The sequence below is a fragment of the Antennarius striatus genome, chromosome 7 (assembly GCF_040054535.1).
Source record: "Antennarius striatus isolate MH-2024 chromosome 7, ASM4005453v1, whole genome shotgun sequence".
Classification (NCBI taxonomy): Eukaryota; Metazoa; Chordata; class Actinopteri; order Lophiiformes; family Antennariidae; genus Antennarius; species Antennarius striatus.
In genome coordinates this window covers 23,455,578-23,478,836 of record NC_090782.1, presented here as the reverse complement: position 1 = coordinate 23,478,836, position 23,259 = coordinate 23,455,578, and the positions used below count along the sequence as shown (strand labels likewise).

The window sequence follows — 23,259 nt, the reverse complement described above, 5'->3', positions numbered from 1 at the left end:
GGAGTAGGGCTGACATCTCTTCAGAAGTGATGGTTTTTGTCCCATTTGAGAGACGTTATAAACGCCTTTTATTATTCATTATTATTCAGCCCAATATGCCTTTGTTTCATATCGGGCAACTAATATTTAAAATTATCGTTAAAATAAATTCTCCATAAACAAGAAGAACAGGAGTATTTAAGATTTGCATTATCTAATTTTACAGACATTTTTTGAGTAAATTGTCGGGCATGTATCGCTGACCTGCGTTGCTGTAGTGATATATATTTGCCGCTAGAGGGAACTGTTTACTTACATTCAATAAGTCGTCCAAAGTTCGCAGTGAAAGTTTAATATTTCTAACCAATTAACACGAAAAGTCACATTTTTATCTAAATAAAACATAGACGTTTTGACATGGTCTGACGTCACAGATGCCTTTCTCAGATTTGAACGATTCAACACTAATTTATTAACTTTAAAGTGCATTAAAACTTGGACAAACGGACTTCAAATAAGCACTAAAACAACTAATATTGAGGCAAACGTCAGAAAAATTATATCATAATCATAAATAGCGTACATGCGTCAATTTCTAGTTTTTTCTGATGTCACTGATTTATTTTTTTAATGATCATTACGACTTAATGAACAATTAAATATTAATTTAGTTATGTTAACAAAAACACACGGATGTGACTCGTTTTATTTGCATAAATATTTTAATACTTATTTTATCCACGTTAATTTTGCATAAGTTTGCTTGGGAAAAAAAAAATCCCTCCCACTTTTACTTTTTAAAATTTCTTTTATGTCGTTACTAATTATCACTTGTGTGCTTTGAACAGTGACGGTACTCTAGGGCCACTGGCCTCCCGGGCTGGGCGGCCCCTGTTCGCTAAGGAGGAGGAGGTGTTTATCGGCGGACACTCAGCCAGAAGGACCAGAGCCTCCGCGGCGGGTAGGAGTGTCTGAGCTGGGAGAACCGCATCCAGTACGGCAGAAGACAGACGGCAGCCGCCGCCATGAGTTGGGGAACGGAGCTGTGGGTAGGTCTCAACTCTCCAAACTGGTTTTAAGCTAATGTTTGAATTGTTAGCGGCCCGACGCGGACAGCAATCCGACTTTTCTGTCATCCTGTGCGGGGAAAACAAGGTGCCGAGTTACCTTTTTAGCTTGGTGCTAACGTAGATGCTAGCGGTCAGGTTAGCCGGCGAGGCTAAAGCTAACGCTAATCCGCGGAGCACCTCAGCGGCCGTGACAGCAGCGGAACAATAGGCAGGTTTGGAGGCGCGAGCGACAGCCCGGGAAGCGCGAGGGGGGTTCCGTCCCCCTTTTTCTTCCGTCTCCCGGGTTAAATTACGTCCGTCCGCTTGAACGGACGCGTCGGTTCCACAGGGAACTTAGGAAGTTGTGTGTTGACGGGTTTTTGTGTGTCACACCCAGTTTGAAGGAGAAGCGGGCAGGAGAGCAGCCGCCGGAGGAGCGCTGCCGTCCGGGCACAGTGCTCCGGGATTGTCGGGGAAATTAGCTTGAATTTAAAAATAAATCAGGGAATTTGTGATTTTCTTTTTTATTCTTTTTTTTTAACCTTTTTTTTTTAGTCCTTTATCTTAACTTTAATGTAATTGCACTGGATATCAGATAAAAGCACGCACAACGTCCGTTGTCTTCCTCCCCGTAGAAGCTAGAAATAAATCATTCACGTCAACCACATCTTTGTGTCTCATGGTGTGGTTTGATTACATTTTAAATACCTTTTTTTTTAAAAAAAATGTGTGTTGGTTAATCAATAATTATCAACAGGAAAAATTCAAATAGCGCAAGACCTGCCCTCTTGGCCAGAACCGGAACAGCATTCCCGGGTCATCCCAGCCCATTCCTGATTGGAATATTATTTATTTCCATGCTTGCATCCGATCCCACCATTCAAATTCTATGGGATTCGAGCCAATCCAGGAATTCTGAAACAACTTCTTTCAGGTCTTCCTATGGATCACTGGTCCCTTTTGGAATATCCAAAGCAACCCGAACTGTCTGTGGCTGATCAAGAATAATATTAATATTATAGCAGAACAATCATTTTGAGGTGGAATCTTTAAAATCAGCATTTTCTATGAAAATGGGGGGAAAATTGAGCGTGTAAAACTGTTACTGTTTGACTTGGTTATTGCATCCAATGAATCATTTATTTGTTCCAACAACCCTAATAAACCATCGGGGTTGAATAATTCAGTGTTTGTTGAAGAGCGCTTTCATTTATTATAATAAGAAACATCAACGACGCTCTGCTGATGTGTGTTTGTGCTCCTCCAGCTGACCTCACTGCTTATTAGAATATAAGTAAGATTCAGATTAGTAATCGAAGACAATTTGATGTGAGCTCAGACCTAAGATGAAACATGACTGTTCACAGGGATTGTGAACCGGTGCATGAATGCAGATGTGCGTCGCCAGGATATCAGTGTTGTTTTTGGAGTTTTCCTTTTGGATTCTCTCCCCCTGACTAGTGCAAAGTATGGCTGTGATATAATCAGCAGTGACAGATGATAGAGAGACGAGCGAACTTCAGCTCCATGCTGGAAAAGAAATGGAGATTGCAGCTTGTTTTTAAAGGAGCGCATGTGGTTTCACTTTGTTTTTACATCCATAAAAGATTAGAAAACGCGTTGTGTTTCCACGTGCTGCTGCGTTCCATTCAGATCCAGCAAGATTTTTCCAAGAAGTTAGCTTAATTATTTAATTATGTTAATAAAAATATCAACATGTTTTGCGTTGCACATAAAAACTAGTAGGTTTTATTCCTCTTCATTTCAGATGTATTCTCAACATCATAATTTTTTTAAAAGCTGTAAAACGCAAGAAACCGAAGGAGCGAAAATACAAGATAACAGAAAATGAAACAAAGATTCAATACCGTAAACCCACTATCAATAATCCAATGAATTAAATCCAAAGGATGATATCAATAATTCAATATTTGGAACTCAAACTCACAGGTTGTTCCTTTATTATTATTAAACCAGTTAAATCTGCTGCAAAGTGCTCTGTGTCATCTGTTGAGTGGAGGCGCTGGCCAACCTAATCCCCTCATGAGATTAATATGCTGGCTGTCTGATGTCGGATTACACCTGATTGGCTGTCTGATGTCAGATTACACCTGATTGGCTGTCTGATGTCGGATTGCAGATTTTTGTTAGCGGCATATAAAGGCGGTTGTGTTCTGTGGATGACTGTGTGTGATTTGTTATTCCAGACTGAGAGTGAGTCAGAAGGTGATTTGCCTGTGGTTTCTCAAATTGAATGTGATAGGCTGGCCAATAGATGGTCCAAATACCATTCTTATGATTGTTTATGACCGTCACATGGAGTTGTATCACATTCAATAGCTGTGTGTCTCTGTTTTTGTCTCATTTTCTGTGGTCGACAGTCCAAATATGAGAGAATAGCAGCTGATCTGAGTCAATTTGAGACTAAATTAGGTTATTTTACCCCAAATTTGTTCATTATCAAAGTAATTTCCAGTTTTTTTAATGACCCATTGATGATAGTAAGCGCTGAGCAGTTTTCGATGAGTTGTTTTCCTCGGAATGCCCTTCCCATGAGAGAATAAGCATGCTTTTTTGTTGGAGGAGTCTTCAATTTTCTACATTCCTGTCAGATTTTCCATGCAAATGTCTTAGTCGTAGTTTTTAAACCGATGAACTGCTAATTTAATCTGAACGCTATCATATGTAAATCCCGTTAAATAGAATCTAGCAGTGGTTTTTGCATCGTTTTATTCCGCGTATATCCTGCGTTTTGGCTCCAGCTCAGATCTTGGAGACATCACAAAAGCGATGAGGGATATCCGATTACCTCGCCGGCTTCCTGCTCTCTGAGGCGCACACACAGGCTGTTTGGGTGTGTGTGTGTGTGTGTGTGCGTGTGCGTGTGTGTGTTTAGTGCCAGGATGCTGCCATGCTGTGCTCTGGTCTGTCTGGTGGAGCTGATCTGGAATCAACAGAGAGGAACCAGAAGCCGTTCTCTCTGCTGAGCGCCCAAACTCAAAAGACGGGGATAAAGGAGGCAGCTGTAGGTGAAAACTGTCGGACTTGACACGCCCGATTGGCTCCTGAGCTCTCCTTGAAGTTTGCCTTCTGTTGCGTTAATTGGACACTTTAACTCCGATTCAGAGCTGTGAGCACAGTTTTACCCTCTGTGCAGAAAAAGGGCACAACAAATTAGGCATTGAGGCGTTTGTCCGGAATCTTTTGATTCTTGGAGCACAGCGGTGGCATCAGGTGGTCGTCGTTCTCAGATGAGGTTCCATGATGTCTCCTCTCCTATTGGGGTTTTTTTAAGTGCTGGATAAACAGCAGAAAGAAGGAATCGGTGGTCCTTGTCGTTCCCCCTCTGAGCTGCGAAAAAATGTGACTTCTTGGCACCAGAAGTGATCTTTGGGGAAATGTTTTGGACAGGCCTCAGCGAGTGAGTCGGGGTCAGGTCATCATGGAGGTGTGAGGTGTAGACACATCATGTCGTTTATGTCCTGCCCGCGAGGGACGACGTCTGACTTCATTAACAAAACGGCGTAAACACACGTCTGCAGGAGATGGAGGAGGAAAGAGGTGTGAGAAAGACGGGAGGAGGAGGAGGTGGTGACGGCCGATGGATCCGGACTTAATGGATTAGATGAAACATTCATGATCCCAGTGGGGAAATTGGAAAACATTAATAGCAACAGGACACATGTCAAGAGTTAAGACAAATGAGTTTGTTCAAAGAGGTCATTTAACGAGCGATGCTTCTGATTGGCTGGCGGTGATGTTCATTTGGTTCAAGGATAGTTTTTTTTACATTCATCGTTTGAATTAATCCAGATTGTCCTCCTGGTTCGGTGTTTCCTGAGTTAATCTGCTGACCTTCCTGTTTCCTTTCACTCCTCTCACATTACACCTCTGGTATCACTCTGCTCACACCTCCCTCCTCCTCCTCTCCCTCTTCATCTATTCTGTTCATCGCCTTCGCTTGTTAAACAACACAACTTGTATTTTTTACATCTCGCTTCAAAGCGGTGATGTATTCTCATTGTGAGCATTTGTGTGTTGGTCCATTAGTCCGTCCGTTTGTCCACCAAATACCTTTGCGACCGTTGCAGATAGAAAGATGAAACAAAAAGCACATTAGTCGGGCAGCAAAGGGGAAGAAAATTAGATGACCTTGACCTTGAGAAAACTAGGCCAAGGTAAAATTTTAACTTTTGTACACTCAGGAACTGGATGACATAGACGAGGGTGAAGGCCAGTGTGAGTAAGACCGTAGATCAAAGCTACTGATTTGATCTATGACAGTAGGAAAGAGCACTAGCTTTGATCTTTGACCTATTCATGTAGGTCAGGATAAAATTTTGAATTCAGGGGTGTCGCGGGATGTTACAGTCTGTGACTGCATTGGTTCTTGTTTAAACTGATTTTGACCCTTTTTTTGATCAATCAGGTATAACTCGTATCTAAAATGATCTCCAAAGCTTGTGCCGTTCCCAATAGCCCTGTTGGGATTTTTGATGAATGTCTGAAATGAGAATCTGGATCAACCTGACAGATGTGACCGTTATCTACCAAAATGATGATGTGCATTATTTAATACCCAATCCGGGGTCTTTTAAACCTCATCCAGGACCGGGAACGCTTCTGATAGATAATGAGTGATTCTGATGTATAAATGTTCGACACATTGGGCCCCCCTTCCTCTCTTCTTTCCTCCCTTCCTCCCATCGCTCCCTGTCCTCCCTCTGGAGGCTTTGTCCATCCGTCCGTCTGTCCAGCTGTTTGGCAGCCCGTAATCTCTTGGAATCGGGCCGTCGCACCTGTATGCCTGACGCGTTCACCTCAGACGAACCCACGATCCGCCGATATAAACGGTTCCACGAGTGTTTGGGAGTCTCCTCCGGGTCGGGACTCATGTGGGTGTGGTGCTGCTTTCTGTCGGGACAGAAACAACGGCTTGGATTACGTTTGGTTCCTGCAGGGTTGACTTGTAAATTCCCCGTGAAAGCATCCGGTGGAGACGCTGCTTCCTCTTAGGAAGATCTGCTCTGAGGTTCTGCATGCAGAACCTCTGGTCCACCGTGTTTCCTGGTTCCTCAGTGCGTCAGGAATTAGTCTCCATCCTTGGCTGCTGCATCAGTTTGACTCCTAATTTTCCAGGAAGTAAAACGTGAATCACCAGAGACAGAATCAGTTCCAGACGGATCCGATTTGTGACTCGTCGGTGTTCACGGGTTGGGTCGGAGTTCTGCCGTCGTCCGAGGAGACGGTCTGTCTGTCAGCTGTTTGTTAGTCAGTCGCTTCATTAGGCAGCGGATTTTTTTTTTAAAAACATTGTTTGGGAACACGTGGAAATTTGGAAAACGCAGGAGATTTTTTTCTGGTGAATTTTCTTTCCCCAAACCTTCAACCCGGTCATTACGCTAAACCTCAGCTGGTGTCTGTCGATCTAAGGCGCTCCAGTCGCTGTTTTAGCTTGTTGAGGCCGCGCTTATCCTTTCTGTTACCGAAAAACATCGACAACATCTCCTGTTGGCATGGCAACAGGTTTATTCAGGTCAGTTTATTCCAAGTGTTGCATTTCGAAAAAAAAAAAAAATCAGCACCACATCTACATTTGAGGTTTTGTCAATCGATGTATTTTCAAATGTTTGCGGCAAAATGTGACAGAATTCTACCGTTGTCATGGAAACGGCCCATAACACACAATTAGATTGAAGGTTTGGGTGTTTGTTGGTCCAGTTGTGGACTAACAACAATCCTCATGCTGGCAATGCAGGACGGACGACCGCTGTGACCTGCTGCTATCTGCTCTGTGGACACACAGTACCAAAGTACACACACACACACACACACACACACACACAGGGGTAGCCTAAAACTCTCTTTGGGTCCGGTGATCTGGTTTCCACGGTAGCGTTGCTTCCTAGCGACCAATGCTAGCACACGCTGAGTAAATCAAGCATGAATGAATCGAGCACCTTCTTGTTCCCCGCATGTGTGTGTGTGTGAGCGGTGACCAACGGGAGTGTGTCTGTCATGTGACGGTAAATCAGCAGCCTGTTAGGAGCCCATGATTATGATGATCATCAACTCTTCGTCTTCTGCTCGTCTCCTCCCTCAGGAGTGGAGCGTCGTTCTTCAGCACAGACGCTTCTTTATCAGTGTTTCCTAGAGGGAGAGGAAAAAATGTTCAGCGTTTTTTAAAATAGCTTCATGTGTGGAGCCGTTTCCTCCGAGGGGAAGATTCTAATCTGGACCCAAACAAACTTCATGCTTCATGTTTTAAGTTTCTCCTTAGGTTAGGTCAGGTCTGCTTTTGCATCCGTTAAAATAATCTGTTATATATTTCACTTATTCAGGCTTGTTTTTATCGCGATTGGTTCAGTTTGGTAGCAGAATTACTCAAAAAAAAAGAAGATAAATTGGTTAAAAATGTGCTTTTACCAAAAACCACATTTCCCAAAATGCAGTAATTCAGCCCATTTTAAAATCGACAGACATTTTTGAACAAAGTTAATTTTCTAACTTGTGTTTGATGTTATTTTTCTTCGTTCACTTGAATAGTTTGATTCTTGATTGATGGAGTTCTGTGGGTTTAATAGCCCTGGCCCTTTCAGGACCGCCGCTATGCTAAAAATGAGTTTGACACCCCTGATCCTGAAGATCCTAGACGTGAACAAACGGACGTTGGATAAATTCTGCTCATCTTTTAGCTACGAGTTCAGATTTTTTTTTTTGCTGATGACATTTTGCTGTGTCTGAACTGCCGGACAGGTTTTTGGTGAAACCTGGTGGAAGGGCGTGGCGCGGCGTGAAGGAGAACCCAATAAATGTCAGAGCGGGTCTGAATAACGGGGTGGAGACAGGAATGCGGTTCCTCTTTCTCGTACATGAGGGTCAGATCAGACTTCTGCTTCCACGTAACAGGAGCCCAGTTTCGTTCTTCAAATTTGGATCGTAACTTCCTTTCCAGACGGTATGTTGAGTGAATACATGAGCGTGACCTCGAGGTTACGTCAGCTTGATTGGATTTCCAGGAACCATCTCAAGGGTCCCTGTGCCCGCCCCCCTCCCCTCGAGAAATCCACCTTATCAGCCTGCAGCATCTATTTGTGGAGCATTTTTCTGCTGCTCCCACGAATTAATTCATGTATGGGAAACTCAAGTGTGTGCATATACACACACACACATACGTGGGATAACAGTAACTAGGACAGCCACCCCCCACCCCACCCCCCACCTTCAGCACTGAGCTTGTTTACATACGAGACAATGCTAATCGTAGCAACGGAGCCGTTTTCCCAGGCTGTTTATTTGACCACCGAAGTTTCAGAGGCCAATAAAAGCTCACACACACACACACACACACACACACACACACACACACACACACACTAGCTGCTCAGAATGGAGGGTTTGTGGTTACCATGGTAACCTGTCCTTGTAGAATCCGGCGTACCCCCCCCCCCGTTGATACGGCGACGCCCCTCACTGAAACATGTCAGGTAGTCCGACAGAAGAAACGGAGCTTCAGAATAAATTGACGTTTGAAGAATCGGTTTATTTTATTTACTTATTGTCATGTTTGTCACATGACGTTAAAGGTTAAAGGTTAATCCGTACGGTACACATTCACAGGGTCATCTGACAGCCGGAGAGACAAAACACACTTCCTGAACGTGTCACATGACAGCCGCTCTCCGTCGCTGCCGCACGAAGTGAACGGCCGTTTGTTCACGCGTTTACTTTTGTCATGGCACCTCCGAGGCAGCCGTCCGCTGACTTGTAAGCTGAGACGTTTGTCGTGCACACACGCAACCAATGCAAACACACACACACACACACACACACACACACACCTCCCAGATGACCTAAAGCTCACATGTTGTCATGCTAAGTCTGTTTAATCCTGCACAACCTGTTGTTCTGAACTCTCTCCTGTTAGCATTCCTCCTGTCTCAGCGCTAAGCTAACCTCACTGCAGGGCTCTGGCTGCAGCCACACACACACACACACACACACACACACACACACACACACACACACACACACACACACACACACAACCAGCTGGCAGCCTCATGCAGAACCTTGGCGGCGGTGAGATGAATCGGGGATCTTCTGTCATTTTTCTGCAATGAATGAAGTGTTTGTCTGTGTGTGTGTGTGTGTGTGTGTGTGTGTGTGTGTGTGTGCACGTGTGCGTGTGCACACGCGCATATGGTCTGATGACACAATACAACGGATTGTCAGGCAGGCGCAGCGATCATCACAGCCTGCTGTTTCATATTGACACACACAGGAAACTTTGCGGTTAAGACTACAGAAACAGAGACTGACTAATTTTAGCCATCCGTGTGTGTGTGTGTGTGTGTGTGTGTGTGTGTGTGTGTGTGTGTGTGTGTGTGTGTGTGTGTGTGTGTGTATCAGTGTTTGACTCTGGCATTCCCAACCCAACCCTAGTCACACAGCGTTGCAGGGATCGACTGTGTGTGTTTTGGACCCGAAACACCTGCATTTGCTAAGGCACACAGTGTTTCTGCGTGTTTGCCTTCCAGGACGCACTACGTCACATCGCTGGAAGAATTCGGCTTCGGTTCAGGTTTGAAATGTGGAGTGGAGCCAGTTTGTCACGACGGACGGAGAAGAATAGTAAAAAAAGGAGGGGGACGCGTCTCCAGAGCGCTCACGGCTCTCGGGTTTCAGGCGTTAGCAAAATAAAGACGGAGCTCAGAGATCGTTTCCCATCGTGCACGGAGAGAGCGAGACGTTATCGTGACGTCAACACGTTACATGGCAGCATACAGACACAAGGCGATCACGTTACCGGAGTAAACGTGTGTGTGTGTGTGTGTGTGTGGGTAACACGGTTAAAATGTGTCCCCACCCGATCGTGTCCCGACACGATTAAACTGGATGTTTACTTCGATCCCGATGCAACCTGTCGCCTGTCTGTCTTTCTCTCCGTCTGTCTCACTCTCACCAAACCAGTCTGTTGGGTGGTGTGTGTGTGTGTGTGTGTGTGTGTGTGCGCGCGCATGCAGCTGCAGGAGAGCGAGACAATAGAGGAGATCGGGTTGCTATGAAACCAGACGAGCTGGTCACACACAGGACGGTCCAGCGCTGGTGGATTCTCCACAGCGTTAGCTGGTCCAGTGTGAATGACCCGAAGTGAATGTGGATCCACCAGTGGATCCGGATCAGAGCAAAACCAGTCAGGGTTCCAGCCCCCCCCCCCCCCCAACGGGGAATCAGGGTCGCTTTTTGGATGAACCTCTATTGTCTCGCTTTATTTAATCAAAGGGACCGTTCAGACCTGTTGTTTCCAGTAGAGGTTGTGTTTATTGTTAACACATGACACACGCGTGTTGTTTCTTTCTCACCCCTCCCCTCCCCACCCGCTTGTGTCTCATCTTCCCAGTCAGTCAGCAAAAAAAGAAAGCTTGTTACGCAACTACTGCCTGGTTTCTAACCGTGGTGTGGGGGGCAGCGACCAGGGGTCACGCTGTCATGTGTGTTTTAACAGCCCGCGTGTGTGTGTGACCACAACTGAGGTTTGATTGACCAGATACAAACACACACACACACATACGTGTGCAGCTGCACCACGAGGCCCGGTCAATGTTTGACCAACCGGCGGCGTTGGTCAATCAAAGTGGCTTTGCAGCAGAATCTGAAGGTGTGACACGTTCCTGACAAGTGTCACCGCTCATAAAGCTTCATAAAGCTTCATAAAGCTTGTGTCTTTGGTTTCACCAAACCAAACAGGAAGCTGCAGAAGCTATTTTTGACATTTCAACCACATCTGTTCCCGTTTCGGTCAGTTTCAGTGGAGAGTCGTGTGTTTGAAGGATTTATTATCAGATTAAATGTTTTCTTTTTGTGTGTGTGTGTGTGTGTGTGTGTGTGTGTGTGTGTGTGTGTGTGTGTGTGTGTGTGTGTGTGTGTGTGTGTGTGTGTGTGTGTGTGTGTGTGTGTGTGTCTGGTCTTTTGTGAAGCTTTTCTTTGAACTGTATTTTGCAAACACTGGTGCATGTTCAGTCGCCCCCTCCCTGGAGAACGGAGAGAGATTAATGGGTTTTCACACACTGAAATAGTTTTGGAAGGAAAATTACACTAAATTAATTTCTCTGTATGAAGACTCTTCCTTGATGTGTGAATATAATGTACATTCAGATAATATGATATATGTTAATATGTTTCCAATATGTGAATATGTAAATTTCATATGTTGCAGATGTTAATATGTATGTATATTATTTAACTATGTTTGACCCCCCGCCCGCTGCCACGATTGCACAAATTTCCCCACTGTGGGACAATAAAGGTCTATTATTATTATTATTATTATTATTATTATTATTATTATGAAATTAAGACTCATTATTCTAACAGATCTTTTAATATTTTGAATATCTTTAAAATACTTTGTGTTCAATAATTGAAAGAACTTGTTCACTGCAGTCTCTTAAAAGATCTGAATAAATAATAAAATAAAAATAAATCTCTTAGAGGATCTTAATATAAATATTTCTATTATTGAATTTAACGTCTGTTAAATCTGTTTGAACCTAAACGCTCTCAGTTCATCCTGATCTGAACTGGAGTCACACCAGGAACATTTTTCACACTCGCAAAATAGGTTGTTAGACTTTTTTTAAAGCATTTAACAAAGCCACAAAGAAATTGAATTATGTGCTTTTGGGCAAAAGTGAAAGCAAAGCACACATAAAACTGCAATGTCATGGAAACAGCGGTCACAGTACCATGACTCGGCATGAAAGAAACGCTAGCTCAACGCTTCTGGAGACGCCATCGCTAAACCCACTTCCTGTGACGTGTCGCTGCGTTTAGACCGAAACAACAACCTCTAAACCGTACAACACAGGTCAAAGGTCAAAACAAGGAAAACAGAGTGTGTGTGTATGTGTGTCAGTTATTGATCTATTGGATCATTGATTTACCTTCAGATTGTTATTTAACCCAAAATGTGTTCAACTGCAGGCTAAGTCTGTTTTGTTGTTTCCCTTACATCCCCCCCCCAAAATGCCTGAATAGCACTCTCCCCTCCCTCTCTCACCCTCTAACTTACGCACAAATACGCACGCACGCACACACACACACACACACACACACAAGATCTTTGCTTGTTTTCGAGGGAGATGAAGATGAGCACAGACAGAAACACACAGTGGGGTTTGGGGGGGGGTGGTCTCAGACTGATGCCGGAGTTTCAGACAGGTTGACATTTCCCAAGTGTGTGTGTGTGTGTGTGTGTGTGTGTGTGTGTGTTTGTGTGTGTGTGTGTTGGAATTCCTCAGTCATTACAGTCTTTTGTCGAGGCAGCGTTTTCTATGCTAATGAACCCTCCTCCTTTGGAACACACACACAAGGGATGTCCTGCCCTCTGATTGGCTCAGCAGGAGCCGTCTGGCGTATGATTGGTTATCAGGTTGCATCGTTAGTCTGGAATCTAAATAACTAATTCATTTAAAATGGTTAAAGGGGGGGTGGGGTGTACACACACACACACACACGGTGAGGCGCTCAGCTCGCCACACACTCAAGAGGATGAGCTCATCCTCCATTACTTATTCATAGACGCCGTCACAAAGGATGACTGGGGGGCTGTGGGGGGGCTGGTGGCCATTTTTATGACTTCATCATAATAAAATACCAGGTGATGTCACGTTTTTGACCACATTACCCGTCTGTTTTTTGATTTGTTCCTGGATCCTAACCGCAACTTTAACCTTTTAAGCTCCATCAGGTGAGTTCGGACAGGAAGCTGCTGTGTGTTTGTGCTTGAAGGGAACGAGAACAGAACAAAAAAGGAGGTCGGCTAGCTGGCGTTTCTTTCAGCGAACCCTTATTTATCTAATTAGAATCTCTGTTCTCACACACACACACACACACACACACACACACACACGGGAGCAGAGACTCTGCCTCCAGAGTGTCATCGGTTAAATGTGAAGTTCAGACCAGACCAGGACGTTCTATACGTATACGTACTCTATACGTACTCGTACGTGACCTCTGACCTCTGAGGACGCGTGTTGAAAAGACTCAGAATCTGTTGTGAGTCACGTGACCCAGACGGTTCTTTTTCTTCACCCCCCCCCCCGGTGACGTTAACCCTTTCCCTGTCACGTCCTCAGGACCAGTTTGATAACCTGGACAAACACACTCAGTGGGGGATCGACTTCCTGGAGCGCTACGCAAAGTTTGTCAAGGAGAGGCTGGAGATAGAGCAGAACTACGCCAAGCAGCTCCGGTACACACACACACACACACACACACACACACACACACACACACACACACACACGTTCCTGTGCTCTACAAGTCAATCATTAACTCGGAGTCTGAATGTGTCATAACTTAAATCCTTTTCTGCCTCCATCAGAAACTTGGTGAAGAAACACTGTCCGAAACGTTCTAAAGATGAAGAACCGCGGTGAGGAAACAGATTTATTTCTTCTTCTTTAAATGTGTGAATGCAGTAAAAGTGGAAGATGTCTGTTTTAAATGCTGTAGAGTAAATACACGTGTAATTGTTCAATACTTTCCAGTCACGTTGATGTGATGTCGTCTCATAAACGACGGACCGTAACAGATTTTCTTGGAAGGTGAATCGGAATGTTGTCGGAAAAAAAAAAAAAAACCACAACAGCTGGACGGATGTGTGTGTGTGTGTGTGGGGGGGGGGGGTGTTTGAGCAGCAATGTGATCAGATGCTGCGATTGGAGACGCATCCGGGGATGGGAGCAGATGGGAACGCATCCCGTCCCCGCGTCCATCGGCGTGTTTTTTGACGAGCGTCTCTATGCAGGTTCACTTCCTGTCTGTCCTTCTACTCCATCCTGAACGAGCTGAATGACTACGCCGGCCAGAGGGAGGTGGTCGCCGAGGAGATGGGCCACAAGGTGTACGGCGAGCTGATGAGGTACAGCCAGGAGCTGAAGGCCGAGAGGAAGCATGTGAGTCGGCCCCGCCCCCGCCGCGTCCCGACAGGAAGTAGTAGACGCTGCCGTTTTCTCTTGAGAGGATGAACGATGTGGAGCGTCTGTCTCCTGCTCTGAGAAGAACAGCGCCCCCTTCTGTTCTGTTTGAATCTCCTCTGCTAGCGATGGCGTGAGCTAACGCTAAAGGAAGGCCTGTCTGTTTGTTTTTTATCTCGCCGCTAGCGATAGCATCTGAATCATCATGTGACCTCGTGACTGGAGAGCTGTCAGTGTTTGCTTTCAGGCTGGTAGTTGAGTCATGACATTAGTCTGTTAGCACCTGAAATATTATGGGATGTCTGACCTACACGCTTAGTAGCGACCATCATTTCACCCTCGGAACACTTCTTCGCTCTGGGTCGCCACTGGACCTTTAATCGTATCGTGTGATTGTATTCAGAAACATGTCAACAAATCTGTCTCCATGACAACCATACAAACTGCATGTGTTTTCCTATTTTGCTGCCTCCACGAGAAATGTTGTAATTGTTTGTAACTGTGGCAGAGAGTTGTTTATATGTGCTTTATTTAGATGTATTTCTGTGTGTGTGTGTGTGTGTGCATGCGTGCGTGCGTGCGTGTGTGTGTGTGTGTGTGTGTGTGTGTGTGTGTGTGTGTGTGCAGCATCTACAGGAAGGAAGGAAGGCTCAACAGTTTTTGGATCAATGCTGGAAACAGATGGACAACGTAAGTCTGGAGGAAAAAGGGGGGGTGGGGCAATACTGAAATGTTTTGGTGTAAAGATTCTTTCAGGGGGGGGCACTGTCCTCCTTTTTATCCAGTAGGAATGCATGAAATGCTCACAGAGGTAACTGCAGGACAACCGGGGGTCCACTTCCACATGTCGATTAAAAACAGTCTGATTTTCTGGTTCTGGTGTAAATCTGGGGAGGGACGAGGTCCAGGAGCCTGCAGAGCACCCCCCCCAAAAGAAATCAGTCCAAAAAACCCCCCCATGTGACACATTTGGCCCCTCGACAGCCTCTTTTTGTGGCTCCAAACAGATTCCATTCATTCACCAGGTTGATTCTACTTCCTGTGATGATACTGGTGACGCGCGTCGCTTCACACACACGTTCATCTGCAGCTCGTCTGCTGAGCTCCTCTGGCTCGTCTGGTGGAAAGTATGTGAGCGTGTGTGTGTGTGTGTGTGTGTGTGTGTGTGCGCGTGACTCCACGAGTTGACGACTCAGCGACCGGACGGTGAAGTCTGAGTCACTCTTTGCGTTTCCTTCACTAACGTGACCCAGATGGACCGGCAGGAAGTGGAGCGTCTTCCTCCACCTCGTCCGTCTGTCTCGTTGTCTTTTGTTCCTCTCCTTCTCGTTTTATTTTGTTTTTTTGTTTGTTTAGATGTTAAACCGGTTATTTTCTGCTCTTTCAGAGTAAAAGGAAGTTCGAGAGGGAATGCAAAGAAGCAGAGAAATCCCAGATCAACTTCGATCGGCTCGACAACGACATCAATGCCACCAAATCGGAGGTGGAGAAGGTGGGAGGAGCTCAGCCGCAGTGCGCCGCCGTCGCGTGCTCGTATCGCCGGCGTCATGCTTACCCTCAGGATGACTCGACAGTAAATTACTGCATGAGTCAGCGCGGTGTAAAATAAACACGTGACATCAGAACCCATTTTAAAAACACAAAACTTCATCATTCTGTCTATTTTGTTTTGCTTTGCTTTAAAGAAAGTGTTAGCGATGTCTATGAAATTATACAACAGCCCCAAACACGCACACGCACACGCACACACACACACACACACACACACACACACACACACACACACACGATTATCCTGAAGGAAAATAAACCTTTCCGCATCGAAGTTGAAGCTCAGCCCAGTCAGTGACAAAAGTGTATTCTTTTTAGTTGTGTTCGAGACTCCGATTGCATCCCAGAGGTGTTTGTGGAACGTGTGTGTGTTGTTGTTTGTGACATTGTTGTTTTGCTTGTGTGTGTGTGTGTGTGTATGTGTGTTATTCAGGCCAAAGCCCAGTTCTACCTGCGGACTCACATGGCCGACGAGAGCAAGAACGAATACGCCGCGCAGCTGCAGAACTTCAACGCCGAGCAGTGGAAGCATTTCAACAACACCGTGCCGCACATCTTCAAGGTGATTGGACGCGGCGTGCCGCTGCCGCCGCCGCCGTTCCACCCCATCTAAAACCGTTTCCTCCCTCCTCTCAGAACCTGCAGGACATGGACCAGCGCCGGACGGTGAAGCTCGGAGAGACGTACCGGAGTTTCGCAGAAGCGGAGCGGAGGGTCGTCCCAATCATTTCTAAATGTCTGGAAGGGATGGTTTCTGCCGCCAAAGCAGTGGACGAGCGACGGGTGAGAGGAGGAGAGGAGAGGAACTCCTTTTCTTCTCCTCCCGCCGCTCACCCGTCGTCCTCCCTCCTCCTCAGGATTCCTCCATCGTCGTTGAATCGTTCAAGTCCGGTTTCGAGCCCCCGGGCGACTTCCCCTTCGAGGACTTCAGTCAGAATCTGAGCAGGACGGGTTCGGACGGCGCCATCAGCGCCACGCCCAAAGGAGACCGGGAGCGAGACGGGGCCCCGGGGCCACGGTCCGACCCCAAGCATCCCATGAGCAGAACCAAGAACAAGCTGTGGCTGTTTGGGAAGAAACCAAAGGTATGCAATGGGGGGGTGGTGGTTCTCTAATCTGATTGGTTCCTGGGTTGACGCAGAGCGCCGTGTTGGTTCGTTGGACGTTGGCCCCGCTGGTTAATGTTTAACGCCATCAAGCAACAGGAGGAGGAGGTGATGGAAACAGGCGCGTTTGTTGACACGAGTCGCTTTAATGGTTTATTATTTCTGTCCCGGACGAACCAGGTTTCCTCCTCCCCTTCAACACATTTAAATAACATGATTTAAATATTTTTTTCCTAATTTAATTTAAAGATAAAGGTATTATTTAAATTATTATTTACCTCCTTTTATTTAAATATAAAGATTTTATTCCCGTTTTTAATCCCCTCCATCCCGACTTTGTCGGATTTGCTCCGTTAGATGATGCTTGAAATTTTCCCCCATCCTGATTGGAGGCATGTGACATCACTCCCCCCCCCCCTCCAAAGCCCCGCCCACTAGAGAGCCAGCTCTAACGTGTGATGTCATCGTCCTTTTGATGGATGAATTAAGCATCTTGATATTTATGAAGGATTTCGTGATAAATTTTGCTTCATTTGCATATTTAAATGAGACAAACAGGAAGCTTTGGGTCGTTTGCTGTTTTCATCCTGACCTCCTTTGTCCCGCCCCCCAACCCCTGCTCTCCACCAGTCCCCTTCCTCCTCTCCTCCTCCTCCTCCTCCACCCTCTTCCTCCCGCCCCCGGCCCACCTCCCACATTTTCCCCAACCCCTCCCGGTTTAGCTCTGATCGAGTGAGCCACTATCTGTCTGAGATAAAGACTACAGTACCCAGAATCCCCCAGAATTTGAGGGGCCTGACGAGAGGGGTGAGACAGGAAGCGTTTGATGAGGACAAATTGACGTGATTTAGATTTTTGGTTTCTTCTTCAGGGTGTCTGCAGCAGTTCACTGGAAAAAAAGAAAACTCAAATTTAAATTATAAAATTAAAATTATAAATTAAATACCATTAACTTTATTGCTCTGAATGGCGCATACACCCTGCTGTGTTCTCCTTTTTCTCTCTTTATTATTTTATTTCTCTTGTTTTCTCACTTTTCACTTCTGGAGCAGATTTCTGCACCGATCACAACATGAAGGATCCTTGGTGATGGTGTGTGTGCGTGCGTGTGTGTGTGTGTGTGTGCGCGCGTGTGTGTGTGTGTGTGTGCACGAGGGATTAAAAAGGCTTTTGGCTTCCTGGTTGCGGTGTTCTGAGGAAATTTTGACCTAACAACATGTTACCAACGTCTTGTGTGTTGTTTCTGGCACGAGCTTGCAGTGTTAATGCAGTGTTATTTGTGTGTGTGTGTGAGTGTGTGTGTTCTGTTCTGAAGCGTAACACACTCTTGTACCTAACACCCGCCTCGGCGACAGCCCAGCATTGTGTTTGTCTTGTGCTCCCATCGGTTCTGTCTGGACCATTTCTGATTGAATGATTGAATTTTTTTAAATATGTAAAACACAGAATTTAATGTTATTTTTTTAAAATTTCACTAATTTTTTAGCTTTGAAAAGCAAAACATCTTAATTTCAAATTTAAAACAAACATCAGGTCAGAATTAGTTTCTTAAAGCTGTTGGAGGCGCCTATTTGGTCATCGCCGCCACCTACCGGCAGCGAGTGGAACAGCGCTCCTCAGGCAGGTAGGCTGGTAATTCTTAAAGCTCCAGACCTCCTGAAAAAAAACCAGACAGCCATGACTCACTGATGATGTCATCACGGTGGTTAAACTGGGAGCACTGGGAGCACACATCAATCTGTCTGACGCTCTGACGACTAACCAGCCTCTCGTGTTTGTGTCTTTTTACTGTAATCATTAATCCGTCAGTGGTCAGTCAAGATGGTAAGTGTGTGTGTGTCTGTGTGTGTGTGCGCGCGTGTGTGTGTGGAGTAGTTAAGAATTGTACTGCTACCGTCTAGGACATCCCGTAGTGTTTCCTGTAAACCCAGTAGTTGTAGTTAAATCAGTGAATAAAGACAAATAACATCAAACACAAGTTAGAACATCCAATTTGTTCACAACGTTTTTGTCAAAGTTAAAATATGCTGAATTACTGCATTGTGGGAAATGTAATTTTGGTCAAAGCACACATTTGACCCATTTATTTTTAGACTCTGACCTTTTATGCTCCCGAGGGCCACATAGGTTTGACACATGTGGTGTAGATTCTCAGGATTTACATGAAAGCATCAGTTGTTAAAATAATATTTTAAGAGGCAGCAAAACTGGAAGAGCAGAGCTTTTGAATTTATTTTTAATTTTTTAGCCCCAATTATCAGTTGGAAGACGGACATTTCTTGGAATTGTCTCCAGATTTCACCAAAGCTGCAGGTTTTAAGGTTTAAACAGTTTTATCTCTGCGTTAGTTTGGAGTTGGAGTTGACCTATTTGTGTTTTTACCATCAGGCTCCAACCCTGGAGGATTTCAGCCACTTACCGCCGGAGCAGAGGAGGAAGAGGCTGCAGCAGAGGATCGACGAGCTCGGCAAAGAGCTGCAGAAGGAGATGGATCAGAGGTGGGGGGGTGGGGGCGTTAGTCCGTTTTTAATCCATCATCATCCGCCTTCCGTCGGACGCCTGTCGCATTCCCGTCCTGTCGTTTGTGGGTTCCAGAGACGCCCTGAACAAGATGAAGGACGTTTACGAGAAGAACCCCCAGATGGGCGACCCCAGCAGCCTCCAGCCCAAGATCTCAGAGACCATGTGCAACGTGGAGAAGCTGCGCTCGGAGATCCACAAGAACGAGGTGCGGGAGGGGGGGCGTGGTCTGAATGGGTGAGGCATGATGGGAGGAGAGGCTGACTGGAGTGGGGGGGGGGTCTCCGCCTTGTGTTGACAGACCTGGCTGTCGGAGGCCGGCAAGCAGAGCTCCAGAGGAGACCGTCGCCAAAGCAACGACAACCATCACCACGCACCGCCGGGCCGGGAGAGGTGAGGGGGGGAGGGGGTTGCCGACCCGTGACCTCCCAACGACTGTCGGGCTGCCGTGCGACAATAACCTGCTTCCTGTTTCCCATCAGCCCCGAGGGCAGTTACACGGACGACACCAATCAGGAGCATCATACCCCCCGCCACCGCGCCGGACCCCCCCAGCCGGGGATCCCCAACCCCGACCCGCACGAGTTCGACGACGAGTTTGATGACGACGACCCGCTACCTGTCATCGGACACTGCAAAGCGCTCTACTCCTTCGACGGTGAGCAGGCTCCTCCTACTTTTACGGTCCCGTGTTGACCTTTTAAGGGCGTGACCGAAGTGTGTGTGTGTGTGTTTGTGTGAAGTAACCGTGTGTGTGTTTTTGGTTCGCAGGTCAGAACGACGGGACGCTGGTGATAGCGGAAGACGAGGTAACGCCCACAATGCACCTGGGTGTGACTTAAGCTGGTTCAGGGGGCATTAGCTTAGCGCACGCTATCGTTTCAGGTGCTGTACGTTCATTAGCTTAGCTTAGCGTGGCGCTATCATTTCAGGTGCTGTACGTTCATTAGCTTAGCTTAGCGTGGCGCTATCGTTTCAGGTGCTGTACATCATCGAGGAGGATAAGGGCGACGGCTGGACAAGGGCGAGGAAGCAGAGCGGCGAGGAAGGCTACGTCCCCACGTCCTACGTGGACATCACCCTGGAGAAGAACAGCAAAGGTGCCGTCACCTACATCTGAGGCTCCGCCTCCTTCCACACCCCCCACACACCCCCGCAAACGGAAACACCAGTCACCTCCGAACTCCTCCATGGACTGTCCTCCGTTTGTCTTCTTCTGCTTTTACTTCCTGTTTGTTTGTTCCTCCATCTGTGCCCCCCCCCTTCATGTCTTCTGGTTCGGAGGTGAGAAACCCACTCCACTGTGTGTGAATGAGGTGTGTTTTTGTACAGGCGTGTGTGTGTGTGTGTGTGTGTGTGCAACGTCTGCTGCTGATGTGAGCCCGGTGTGAGGGCGGGGCCACTTATCGATCAAAGTGTTTGTAAAATATTAGAAACCGTTTGTTTTTATTTTTACTGCTTCTTTTGATTATAATGTTGTTTTTATTTTTTAAATTGGAGACTAAAATCTCTGTTTTTAAAGTTGGTTGGAGAGTGTGTGTGTGTGTGTGTGTGTGTATGTGTGAGTATCATTAATTTTCTGTGTTCGTTGAATCCCACACCAGGCCCTTCGTCTGCTTTCAGCCTCGTGGAGATCGTTTCCACTCCAGCCTGGAGTTTTGCCCTTTTAAGAAAATAAATTTAAAAAAATTAAAGAACAAATTTTGAAAAACCAAAACCAACCTTTGTCTTCATACCTCAAATAAAAATCTAAACTCTAACAGGAAGTCACCGATCATATTTATTTGAATCTAAACGAACCAGGAAGTGAAGACGATTTCACCGCAGGCTGAAAGAATTCTTCTGATTCGGAGGTAAATCCCGTGTTTCCTGTTATTTTTCATAAACTCCATGTTCATTTTGGTCATTTGAGTCGTTCATTAAACCTCAGAGCTCGATCTGATTGGTTGACTGATGCTCGTTGCTTTGTTGTTACTGGTTAGGAACCTGCTGCTGTTTGAAAACTGATGAATTCTGGGTAAAAGTTTGGCTTTTTTTTCCGAATTAGGAGATAAAAAACTTTTTTTTTTTTTTTTTTGGACGTATGTTGATGCACACGCTACACAGTCAAACGGCGTGTCAGTAACCGACTCTCTCCTCCGTGTGACTGCAGGTTCCTGAGGGCTGCAGGGTGGCCAGGCGATTTGATTGGCTGGTGGAGGGCTCACGCTGATTGCTGATGATTGGTGGAGGGAGATTAATGAGGGTAAAGAGAGGTAGAGAAGGAATGAGAGAGAGAGAAAGAGAGAGAGACAGGTTTGCATGTCTGCATGCTCGCACATTTCTGATCAGCAAAGCATTCTGGGATAATAGAGGAGGAAAAAAAGGAGGAGAGGAGCCAGACCGAGGCCGCCAGGCGCTGCTTCCAGGTCTGTAAGGTCCCACCTCCTCTCCCCTCCTCTATGATCATAGCACCTCCCATATCAGTGATGTCACAGGAAGTGTTTGAACACCTGCTGTGACATCACAGTCGCTAAAGGTCGTTCATTATTAAAATGCCAGGGCCACTCGTGCTAAAAGTTCTCACCGCTACTAACAAAACTCATCCTGCTGCATTGATCATCGTCATCTGTGCTCTGTTGGTGATGTCTGCCTGCCTGCCTGAGCCACTCTGCTGCTCATGCCTGCCTTCACCCTCATTTCGTCGCATGATTTTTTTTTTTTTTAACGTGTCCCAAACGTGACTTTTCATTTGCCTCCCCTGCTCGTATTCTGAAAGACTTCACAGGAAGTCTGGCATGAGCACGATTTTAACGATCGATTCGATCGATCAGGCAGGACTCCTCAGGTGAACACACGAACTCTCTACCTCCTTCATTTCCCACCGTCCCTCTCTTCCTGCCTCCCGTGGTTGTAATTCCACCAGCAGACCTGCAGGGGGCAGCCTCTGGACGAGCTGCTTCCACTCCGCCTTAATTAAATCTAACGTCAGGATTATTCCACTACATCTCCCATCAGCCACCTGGGTCCAGCCCCGCCTCCTCCAGGACTCTCACCTGCATCTTAACGAAACATTTTCCATTTAATCGTGTTTGTGAATGTGCCGACGCTGTTTGTTTGTTTTTTACCTTTTGAATGATTTGTACATGGTTTATGAATGTGTTTCCATGGTGACCGTTTCAGAACCTCGACACCAGAGACAACAAGGTTCCTATTGAACCGATGCACTTTGCCCCCACGTACTACAGCAGTTAAAACGAACGAACGAATGAACCAATGACCACTGCACAGCGAAAAGGAATCCAACCCGAAAACGGGTTTTATACACATTTTTTATTTTAAATCTCTGCCAACTTTTTATTTCTTGCATGATTTTCTAGATTTTTTTCTGTTGATAGTTTTTATTTTTAAATCGCTCTCTGTGTCTCTAACATAACCACATGTATGAAGGACGCTAGACGCTATTTAAGACTTTTAACGCCACTAACGATTCGGCTCCTGTCGGGCTGTTTGTGTGTTTGTTTCCTCTATGAAGCTGTGAATTGTACAGAACGATGCTGTAGGTGTTTTTACTTGAACCCAACCCCCCCCCTCAAAGAAACCTCCACACCATTTAAAAATCCACTTCAATAATTCAATTGTTCTTCTGTTTTTTTTAACTAAACCACGATATTTAAGCGTTACAGGTTTGATCTCCTTCAGGTACGGTTCCATTATTTAATCTATATATGATGTCAGAGGAAGTAGAAGCTTCGACATTTCCCAAAACTTCCGTTTATCCACGTGTAGAAACTACAGGCTGTGTTTTTATCCGCTGTGCTCTAATTGTTCATATTAATGCAAATCTAACCGCCAGATTCTCTGCAGCGTTTGATGATGCAATCAGCTTCCTCAACCAATCAGGAAACAGAAGCATCGTCTCCATGTTTTTACCGTGTTGTATGTGTCAGTACCCCTCTACCCCCCCCACGCCCCTATGTTGACGTGCACATCTTTTATACTTTGATCTATACTTTGAATGTCTTCAAATACTTTGTGAACAAAAATGTTTCCTTCTCTTCTTCTGAGAAATTGTTCGAATAAAATCTG

At 45.9% G+C, this 23,259-nt stretch overlaps 1 protein-coding gene across 3 annotated transcripts; it reads left to right on the top strand.

Annotated features, from left to right (window-relative positions):
• Positions 1-873: 873 nt before the first annotated feature.
• fnbp1l (formin binding protein 1-like) lies at positions 874-23,259 on the top strand. 3 transcript variants are annotated; one of them, XM_068319957.1, is made up of 16 exons: positions 874-1,028; positions 13,172-13,287; positions 13,420-13,470; positions 13,846-13,993; positions 14,642-14,704; positions 15,402-15,506; positions 15,999-16,127; positions 16,202-16,348; positions 16,423-16,650; positions 19,060-19,169; positions 19,267-19,399; positions 19,493-19,584; positions 19,674-19,849; positions 19,963-20,000; positions 20,171-20,291; positions 21,344-23,259. In XM_068319957.1, exons 1-16 carry the CDS (start codon positions 1,005-1,007, stop codon positions 21,349-21,351), a joined length of 1,689 nt encoding a protein of 562 aa, XP_068176058.1. In that variant the 5' UTR covers positions 874-1,004; the 3' UTR covers positions 21,352-23,259. The 3 variants fall into 3 exon arrangements, with proteins under 3 accessions (XP_068176058.1, XP_068176057.1, XP_068176059.1); XM_068319956.1 differs by having other exon boundaries at positions 20,171-23,250; XM_068319958.1 differs by lacking the exon at positions 21,344-23,259 and having other exon boundaries at positions 19,963-20,076; positions 20,124-20,252.